Source organism: Canis aureus, chromosome 24, assembly GCF_053574225.1.
Source record: "Canis aureus isolate CA01 chromosome 24, VMU_Caureus_v.1.0, whole genome shotgun sequence".
In the NCBI taxonomy this organism is placed as follows: Eukaryota; Metazoa; Chordata; class Mammalia; order Carnivora; family Canidae; genus Canis; species Canis aureus.
The window spans coordinates 26468436-26479418 of NC_135634.1; the positions used below are offsets into that span (position 1 = coordinate 26468436).

At 38.1% G+C, this 10983-nt stretch overlaps 1 protein-coding gene across 4 annotated transcripts in view; it reads left to right on the forward strand.

Annotated features, from left to right (window-relative positions):
- Positions 1-9896, forward strand: part of ADAM29 (ADAM metallopeptidase domain 29) — a 73912-nt gene extending 64016 nt beyond the window's left edge. For 3 of the 4 annotated variants that reach the window (XM_077868610.1, XM_077868612.1, XM_077868613.1), the window contains one exon: positions 7065-9896. In XM_077868610.1, coding sequence (XP_077724736.1) covers positions 7222-9867 — 2646 coding nt within the window. In that variant the 5' untranslated portion in view covers positions 7065-7221 and the 3' untranslated portion in view covers positions 9868-9896. Of the gene's footprint in view, positions 1-7019 lie in introns of all 4 variants that reach the window. The other variant, XM_077868611.1, reaches the window with a different exon arrangement.
- The last annotated feature ends 1087 nt before the right edge of the window (positions 9897-10983 follow it).

The window sequence follows — 10983 nt, forward strand, 5'->3', positions numbered from 1 at the left end:
TTGAGTGTAGAAAGCACTAGATTGAAGTCACCAAGTATAAGTGTATTATTATCTAAGTATGTCTTAACTTTAGTTATTAATTGATTGATATATTTGGCAGCTCTCACACTCGGGGCATATATATTGAGGATTGTTAAGTCCTCTTATTGGATAGATCCTTTAAGTATGATATAGTGTCCCTCTTCATCTCTCACTACAGTCTTTGCGGTAAATTTTATTTATCTGATATAAGGATGGCTACCCCTGCTTTCTTTTGAGGACCATTTGAATGGTAAATGGTTCTACAACCTTTTATTTTCAGGCTGTAGGTGTCCTTCTGTCTAAAATGAGTCTCCTGTAGACAGCAAATAGATGGGTCCTGCTTTTTTATCCAGTCTGACACCCTGCGCCTTTTGATGGGGTCATTACGCCCGTTCACATTCAGAGTTACTATTGAAAGATATGAGTTTAGTGTCATCATGATATCTATTCAGTCCCTGTTTTTGTGGATTGTTCCATTGGACTTCTTCTTAAAGGGGAATTTTGAGAGTCCCCCTTAAAATTTCTTGCAGAGCTGGTTTGGAGGTCACATATTCTTTCAGTTCCTGCCTGTCTTGGAAGCTCTTTATCTCTCCTTCCATTTTGATTGAGAGCCTTGCTGGATAAAGTATTCTTGGTTGCATGTCTTCTCATTTAGGACCCTGAATATATCCTGCCAGCCCTTTCTGGCCTGCCAGGTCTCTGTGGAGAGGTCTGCTGTTACCCTAATACTCCTCCCCATGAAAGTCAGGGATTTCTTGCCTCTTGCTGCTTTAAGGATCTTTTCTACATCTTTGGAATTTGCAAGCTTAACTATTAAATGTCGAGGCGTGAACAGTTTTTATTGATTTTTTTTGGGGGGGGGGGCGGGATCTCTCTATTTCCTGGATCTGAATGTCTGTTTCCCTTCCTAGATTGGGAAAGTTTTCAGCTATGATTTGTTCAAATACATATCTGGCCCTCTGGCCCTTTCAGCGCCCTCGGGAACACCAATTAAATGTAGATTTTTCTTCCTCAGGCTGTCACTTATTTCCCTTAATCTATCCTCATAGTCTTTTAATTGTCTCTTTTTTCCTCAGTTTCCCTCTTTGCCATCAACTTGTCTTCTATGTCATTCACTCGTTCTTCCACCTCGTTAACCCTCATCGTTAGGACTTCTAGTTTGGATTTCATCTCATTCAATTGATTTTTAATTTCTGCCCGATTGGATCTAAATTCTGCAGTCATGAAGTCTCTTGAGTCCTTTATGCTTTTTTTCTAGAGCCACCAGTAGCTGTATAATAGTGCTTCTGAATTGGCCTCTGACATTGAATTGTAATCCAAATTTTGTAACTCTGTGGGAGAGAGGACTGTTTCTGATTCTTTCTTTTGAGGTGAGGTTTTCCTTCTAGTCATTTTGCTCAGTAAAGAGTGGCCAAAAACAAGTTGTATTGGGAAAAGGAGAAAAAGAAAGAAGAGAAAGAAGGAAAGAAAAAGAAAAAAGGAAGAAAACAAGAGAAGAGAAGAAAAAAGAAGAAAAAGGGGAAAAAAAGAAAAAGAAATAAAAAAGGGGGGAAGCAAACGGAAATCAACAAGCAAAAAAAAACAAAAACAAAAACAAAAACAAAAAACAAGGGGGAGTATCCTCTGATTCTGTATACTAAGTCCCTTGACTTCCCCTGGAACTTTCCAGTGCTGCTTGGTCAATAATTTGTTTTTCCACTGTCCGTCTAGCTGGTCTTCTGGGGGAGGGGCCTGCTGTGCTGATTTTCAGGTGTTAGCACTTGGGGGAGCTGCTCTGTCCTTTGCCTGATGCAGGGCTCAGTGGGGGTTGTTTACCCCGTGAGGCCCCAGGAGGAACAACCGCAGTGGTTGCCGCAGCTCTGGAGCCCTGGAGTCAGCTTCCGCAGGAACTCCAGAGCTCTCCGTCTGCAGGGCCTGGAGGCTCCGGGGCGGGGCCGTTGCTCTGCTCAGCTCGGGGCAGGAGCGTCCTCGCTGTCCTGGGCCCTCCCGGCCTCTGCCTGTCCCGGGGGAGGCCGGATCCTGGGCTGTGTCCCGGCGCCCTGTGCTCCGGAGCCTGCGCTGGTGGATTCGCGCTCCCGCCCCGCAGCCCCCTCCGCGGAGCCGCCCCCGAGCCCCTCCGAGCTGCTCCGGGTCCCGCCGTGCGCGCTGCAGCCCTTAGGGAGCTCGGCGCACTCTCCCGGGGCGCAGGTGTCTGTTAGTGTCCCCGGGAGCCCCAGGGCATCCCCGCCCTCCTGGGTCCTGCTCCAGCTCCCTGCGAGCCCCTTTCCGCCCGGGAAGGTCGGTGCAGCTCCTGCTCCTCCGGGACGGGGCTCTCCTGTCCTGGGGACACTCGCCCCGGCCTCAGCCCGGCTCCTCGCGGGCCCCTCCCCCTCGGAGGCCTTTTGTTTCTTTATTTCTTTTTCCCCGTCTTCCTACCTTGATAGAATCGCGAACTCTTCTCACTGTAGCATTCCAGCTGTTGTCTCTTTAAATCTCAGGCCGAATTCGTAGATTTTCAGGATGATTTGAAGGTTATCTAGGTAATTTGGTGGGGACAGGTGATTTGGGGACCCTACTCTTCCGCATCTTGCCCCTCCCTGTCTACATATGTTTTATAGTTTTCAGTGTACAAGTCTTTCACCTGTTGAAATTTATTCCTAAGTATTTTATTTCTTTTGTGCAACTATAAATGAGATTGTTTCTCTAATTTCCTTTCAGATTATTCATCGTCAGTACATGATAATGCAATTGATTTTCACGTCAATTTTGTGTTCTGCATCTTTAATGAATTCCTATATTATTTTTAACTGTTTTCTTAAATAGAATTTTTATGGTTTTCTGTGTATAGGATCGTGTTGACTGCAAAAAGAAGACAATTTTACTTCTTCCTTTCCAATTTGGATGCTTTTATTTCTTTTTGTGGCCTAATTACTCTGGCTGGGGTTTCCAGTAGTATGATGAACAAGGATAGTGAGAATGGGCATTCTCACTTTGCTCCTGATCTTAGAGGAAAAAGTTTCTCTTTTTTTTCACAATTGAGTAAAATTTTAGCTGTTGGATTTCATACACAACCTTTATTATGCTGAGGTAATCTTGCTCTCTTCCTAGTTTTTTGAGAGTTTTTATCATGAAAATTGTTTAATTGTACCAAACACTTATTCTACATCCTTTTAGATGATCACATTTTTATCCTTAATTATCTTAATGTGGTATATAACAGTAATTGATTTTTACATTTTAACCACGTTTGTATCCCACAGATAAATCCTTCTTGATCATGGTGTATAATTATTTATAGTAGTGGATCATAAGGGATCATAAGGGACTACTGTGGTATCAGTTGCAACATCTCTTTCATTGTTTATTTATTTGAGCCCTCTTTTTTTTTCCTTGTTGAGTCAAACTAAAGGTTTATCAATTTTTCTTATTTTTTCCAAGAACTAACTCTTAGTTTTAGTGATATTTTTCTAGTCTTTTAAGTCTCTGTTTCATTTATTTATGCTCTGATGCTTGTTATTTCCCTCTTTCTACCAGCTTTCAGTTTTGTTTGTTCTGTTTCTAGTTCCTTGAAGTGTATAATTAAGTTATTTGAGGTCTTTCTATTTCTTGAGGCATCTATCACTATAAGCTTTACTTCTAAAACAACTTTTCCTGCATCCCATAAAGTTTAGTATGTGTGTTTTCATTTTTATTCTTATCAAGGTATTTTCTAGTTTATTTTGTTTATTGATTTCTTTGTTGATCCATGCTGTCCCAGAATGTTTCAATTTTTCAAACAGTTTGTGAATTTTCTGCTTTTCTTTCTGTTTTTGATGTCTAGTTTCATTACATTATAATTACAAAATATACCTTGGTGTAATTTAATATTTTTGCATTTGTCAAGATTTGTTTTGTGACCAAATATGTGATCTATTATGGAGAAATATCTGTGGGTACTTGAGAATAATTTGTATCCTGCTGCCATTGGGTAGAATATTCTGTATATGTCTCTTAGATAGATTTAGTCTTTAGTGCTATTCAAATCCTTTATTTCCTTGTTGATATGTAACCCGGAGGTTCTATTGTGTATTGAAAGTGGGGTATTGAAATTTCCTACTTTACTATAATGCTATCAATTTCTCCCTTCAGTTCTGTGAATGTTTACATAGTTAGATGTGCTGGTGTTGGATGCATATATATGTATATATGTATGCATCTCTTCTTTCAGTTTTGACTTAGACTCTCTTCCGCCAGATATAAGTATATTCATTCCTACTCTCTTTTGGTGACTGTTTATATGGAGAATCTTTTTCCGATATTTTCTTTTAGTTGTGTGGTTTTTTTTTAATTTAAAGTGAGTTTTTTCTACACAGCTTATATATTGAGCCTTATTTTTAAAATCCATTCAGTTACTTCGTGTCTTCCAATGGAGAGTTTAACTTTAAATTATTATCAATAAGGAACAATTTGATATTGATATTTTGTTACTTTCCTATTAATCTTTTGTGTTTTGTTGATTTTCTGTGTGCATATTGATATTCTTGGTTTCTTTTTTTCTTTTGTGTAATTGCTATAGTTTGTGTTTGTGTGTCTATGTGTGTGGTTACCTTGGGGCTTACATAACATATCTTATAGTTAAGGTAGTCTATGTTAAACTGATAACAACTTAAGCCCAATAACGTACCAAAATTCTATACTTCATCTTTTCTTCAGCTCATATTTTATGTTATTGTCACAATTTACATCTATTCTTACTGTGCATATTTTGACTTTTTATAGTTATAGTTATTTTGCATGCTTTTATCTTTTTTTTACTAGAATTAAAAGTGATTAACCCACCATAGAATCATACCATATCTGTATATATGTGTCTGTGAATATATGTATATATATTTATATATGAACATACATGTATATAATCTATTTCATGTTTTTCATGCTTTCATGTTACTATTTAGCATTCTTTTATTTCAACATGAAAAACTCATTTTAGTATTTCTCATAAGGGGGTTCTTCTGTTTGTCTGGATATAAATATCTCCTTTATTTTAAAAGACAATTTTGCCAAATATAGTATTCTTGATAGGTTTTTTTTTTCTTTAAATGTTTTGACTACATCATTTCACTGCTTCCAAACCTGCAAAATTTCAGTTCAAACTTTCACTCATAGTTTTAATGGTGATTCTTCTGTATATGACATATTGCTCTCACCACTTTCAAATTTTTTTGTCTTTGACCTTTTACAATTTGATTATGGTGAGTCTTGGCATGGATTTCTTTGGTTCCTTTTACTTGATACATTTGGGGCTTTGTGTATCTGAATGTCCATTTCATTCCTTAGATATTGGATATTTTCAGCCATTATTTCTTTGAAGGAGTTTACTGGACCTCACTCTTCTCATTCTGGGACTCCCATCATGTGGATCTTGATCTTCTTGTTGATGTTCTATAAGTCCTTTGTTTTCCTCATTCTTTTCCAGTCTTTTTCTCTCTTTTGACTGAATAATTAACAGTGATCTCTATCTGACTAGGAGTCCAGTGATCCCTTTTATCTGCTTGATCTAGTCTGATGCCTTTTCTGGACCACCTCGTGTCATTGGTCCATGCTCAGATCTGGAGGCAGGAAGAGCAGAAGCCCGCAGACTTCTGTTTCTTTATGTCACTTGGTAGAAAGATGGGAGATATCAGGCTTTATGAGAGCCTTATATTTTCTGCCCTAGTTGTTGAGTTGACATTGGGTCAGATTGTTTGGATTTTTCTGCTGCCTCTGAAGGCAGATAAGTTAACTAATTATCTGGTTATTGATGAGGATTAGGCTTGCCTACCAAGGCTATTATATTGCCAAAATAGGGGGATTAAACAGTCCATCAGTGCAGTGACTATGGACTATGTTTGGGATTAGCCTATAAGTCTTTGAAGTTGCCACTCTGAATCACACGTGTGTGTGTCTTGGCTCAAGAGCAGGTGTTAGAACACCTTACTATTTTTTTTATTATGCTTTTTTCATTCTCTGTCATTTATCCAGAAAGAGAAAACTATTCTTGAGGTTTTTGTCTGTGCTGGTGGTTCTGTGTTAAAGGCCTCTCCAGCACCCAATTTGGAAGATATACATGAGAAATTAAAAGAAAACTCAGTGAATTCACCTGGTTATCATTCCTCAAGTCTAGAAGTGTCTAGGCAGTCTGCCTTTTGATTTTTAGCTTTCAGAGGTTGTTTTATTTTTTTCACTGAATTACTTTCAGAGTATTTAGTTGTATTTAGAGGGAACAAACAGGGAAAATGAGTTTATGTGACCTCATTCCAGAAACTAAATTGGCCATAATTTTTGAATAATGTTTTGCATTAAAAATGTAATAAAGTATAAACACCTTTGAGTAACACTCCAAGGAATAAAAAAAGTCAAGTCAACCATTTTTGTTATATAAAGAGTTAAGATAGACATTATAGGAGATACTAAAATTTGTGAAAGACACAAATAATGTTCTAGTATTTCCAGAAAAGCTTAGTAAAAAGAACAATGTAGGGAAGAAAAAAGAAATGAAAATAAACATTTTTTTTTGTTCTGGGGAAGTATATGGTAAGCACCATAAGAGAGATTAAAAAATAACATAAGACTGATTTTTTAAAAATATGTATCTTAGGTAATAAGTAATTTATCATTTACGTTAAAAAAGAGGTACTATTATTTATGCCAATTTAGCATGTATAAACTGAAACATTCTCAGCAATATATGATCACCTTATCCTTAAGACTTTTTGTTTTATTTTTATTTTTTAAAAAAAAGACCCTTTTATTTTAACTACTTATTTTGGAAATGTTTATGCATATGCATATTTATAAAATAATACAGTAAATCCTTATTTTCTCATCATCTAGGTTTACTAACTATAAATCTATGGCCAGTTTTCATTCTTCTGTATACCCTTATCCCCCTTCTGCTCTTTCAATACTTAAGAACAAATTCTAGGTAGTTTCCTGAGTCATTCCTTGGTCAAAACACTAATATCTTTATTGTATGACTTTCTCTTTTTCTCCACCAGGCATAACCACGTTCAGCCATATGTTGCTTTTTGTTTTACTTATAGGGCTGATACTCTAATGGTTCAACTCTGCCAGAAGATAGATCCTTAACAATTAGCCCGGCACACTGACCAGCACAGGATAAGAAGCCAGAGCATCTATGACCTCAAGTTTTGCCTGCCTTCTTTTCTGGACCAATATTTCCATAATGGTGGTTTCATAATGACTCTGACTAAAGCTCTGCTGTACATGAGGATCATACCCCTGCTACCCTGGCTTGGGGTATTTCTGTCCTTTTGTGAATACCCCCAGGCTGAAGACCCCCAATATCAGAATACCCCAGAAGTAGTGATTCCTTTGAAGATACCTGACACCAGCAGAGGCATGAAGCCTTCTGGCTGGCTCTCTTACAGCCTGCGTTTTGGGGGCAGGAGACACATTGTCCACATGAAGGCCAAGAAGTATTTGCTGTCTAGACACCTCCCAGTGTTCACCTACACAGACCAAGGTGCTCTCCTCGAGGACCAACCCTTTGTTCCAAAGGACTGCTACTACCACGGTTATGTGGAGGGGGACCCAGAATCCCTGGTTTCTCTCAGTTCCTGTTCTGGTGGCTTTCAAGGATTGTTACAGATAAATGACTTTGCTTATGAAATTAAGCCCATGACTTTTTCTACTAAATTTGAACATCTGGTGTATAAAATGGATAGTGAGAAGACTCAAATTTCAGGCATGAACTCTGATTTTATGCAAGAGGAAACTGTATCCCAACTGGAGTCTCAAAAGATGAATAATTCTACTCAGAAGCAAAGTGCTTATTCCAGCTGGTGGGTCCATATGTATATTATGGAATTAGCAGTGGTGGTGGACCACAGTCTATATGTTCATATAAAAAAGAATATTTCAAAGTTTAATGAGGACCTATATGCTATGGTAAATATAGTGGATTCCATTTATGATGGAATGGGTCTTAAACTGTCATTGTTTGGTTTGGAGTTCTGGACTGAAAGAAACTATGTTCAAGTAAATGATGCACATAGATCTCTGAGATATTTCTGCGTTTGGAAAAATAGTAACTTTGGTTTGCGCCTGCAACATGATACTGTACATCTTTTTATAAATCAAACAGTACGAGGAATGAGTGGTTTAGGTTATCGTAATGGAATGTGTCAGCCATTGCAAAGTTGTGCAATTATTACTACTACAAATAAAACCTTGAACAAGATTGCAATTGCAATAGCTCATCATCTTGGCCATAATCTGGGTATGACTCATGATGATGCCTTTTGTAAGTGTGGACATCCTAAATGTATAATGCATGTTTCAAACCCACCAGTAACTGCATTTAGCAATTGTAGTTATTCTTATTTTTGGTCATATAGTTTACAGTTTGCACAATGTTTGTTCTACAAGACACATCCAAAGGACATATTTTCAAAGAAGCGTTGTGGGGATGGTATTGTTGAAGCAGATGAGGAGTGTGACTGTGGATCTTTACAGAGTTGTTCAACAGATGCCTGCTGTCTGACAAACTGCACTCTGACCTATGGGTCTATTTGTGCTTTTGGGCTTTGTTGCAAAGACTGCCAGTTATTACCACCAGGAATAATGTGTAGAAAAGAGGTCAGTGAATGTGATCTTCCAGAGTGGTGCGATGGAAGATCCCCATTTTGCCCAAAGGATGTATATGTGGAGGATGGAATTCCCTGTAATGAAAGTGCCTATTGCTATGAAAAGAAATGTAACAACCGCAATGATCAGTGTAAGCAGATTTTTGGCGAAGATGCAATAAGTGCAAGTCCTAGTTGCTACAATAGCATGAACACTCGTGGGGACCGTTTTGGGAACTGCGGCATCCTCAAGTCTACATATATAAAATGTAATGTCTCAGACAGCCAGTGTGGGAGAATTCAGTGTGATAAAGTGACACAAATGCCCCTTTTGAGAGACCATTCCACCGTGATTCATACTCACTTCAATAATGTCATCTGCTGGGGTATCGACTACCACTTCGGGATGACCATACCTGATCTTGGAGAAGTGAAAGATGGCACAGAGTGTGGCCCAGAACATATCTGCATGAACAGGAAGTGTGTCCATTTATCTGGCTTGGATAGTAATTGTACGCCTAAATTCTGTAACATGAGGGGCATTTGCAACAATAAACATCACTGCCATTGCAACTCTTTCTGGGACCCACCCAACTGCCTCATTAGGGGCAATGGAGGTAGTATTGATAGTGGCCCACCCCCTAAGAGAGAAAAGATAAAGAAGAAGTACTTGTTAATAGCCTCACTTTTTTGGTTGCTTCTTTTATTATGTTGTCTTCTTTGTCTTTGTATAAGGAGAAAGAAAAAAGAAGTTCCGGCTCAACCTGATAAACAACCGCAAATGGTTCCACCTCCACCTGCAAAGCCAGAGAAAAAAGTCCCACCTCCACCCCCAAAGCCACAGAAAATGATTCCACCTTCACCTGCAAAACCTCCACAAAAGGCTCCTACTCAGCCTGCCAAGCCACCGCAAAAGGCTCCGACTCAACCTGCAAAGCCACAGAAAAAGGCTCCGACTCAGCCTGCAAAGCCACAGCAAAAGCCTTCAGCTCAGTTTTCAAAATCACAGCAACAGCTTTCAGCTCAGACTTCAAAATCACAGCAACAGCTTTCAGCTCAGTCTTCAAAATCACAGCAAAAGCTTTCAGCTCAGCCTTTAAAATCACAGCAAAAGCTTTCAGCTCAGCCTTCAAAATCACAGCAAAAGCTTTCAGCTCAGCCTTCAAAATCACAGCAAACTCTTAAGAGTCAATCTAGCGTAACAGTTGGCCCAAGTGGGAAACAAAGGCCATCAGTCACAAAGAATGTACCCAAATAAATGTGCATTAAAAAAGGCAATCCCTAAAATATTTATACTTACTCTTCATTATTTTAAACAATTAGAAGATTTGTTTTTCCTAAAATTTGTCTATATTTTCTGGGGAAAGGCATGGCACGTGGATTGTGTATGTGTTTTTAAGTTACTGCTTCTCAGCTTCAAATCCCCTTCCCATTTTGTACACTGCATTACAGGGATCGCATTTCTGCTCTACCAGCCTTCTTCCTATAGGGAACAGGGAGAATGAGTGAGAGTTTGGAAATCCAGACATCTATCTACTTTTTGATGTCAATATCACCTCAACATGTTTTACATTGGCAGCTTTACGTAGTAAATGTATATACTATTATATATAACATTTATTTGTTTACATTATAGCTATAATAATTATTATTATTATTAAATTTACTCCAGACCAACTTCATTGTCAGACTGAGAGATAGCAGCATAGCTGTCTGGTGTGCTGTCACCAGAGTTCTGAGTCTCAGATTTTTTTAGCTTTCTACCAATATTGCAAATCTTCTTCATCAGCTTAGAAGAACCTACTGTCAGAGTTCGGAGTGTCACATCTATGCAGTCTTTTTGATTTAAGTAACCCCCAAGCTTTTCCCTTTGCTCCTCAACTCCTTGAATGAAATTACTCTCTTACAATTAGTATTTAATGGCTACTCACCAGTTAGCAGCATAGTATCTCCCTTAACTTGTTCTATTCTTCCATATATGTTTTTACCCAATTCTTATACTTAATTCTATCCCTCTAAAATCACTGATGTGGTTTTACTTTTTCTGAATGAATCCTGACTGTTACAGTACTAGTCTTGGCATAACGAGGAAACTGAAAGTGAGGAGGTGTCAGAAGTTTTTGTTTGATATATCTTTACTAGTGACCTTGATCATCTTGAGTAAAGTACTAAAATTTATTGCAATTTTCCAACCACAAAAAGAAAGGATAGGATAATAATATCAGTTGTCTCTCATTTTGGAGGATTCTTTGGTTATAAAATGAGATAAAGAAAATGCTTTTGATTCTAGGTAAGTCTAGGAAGATAAAGTCATTTTTCCCCTCAGAAAACAAAACAATTGTATAATACCGAACACATTTTATTTAATTATATA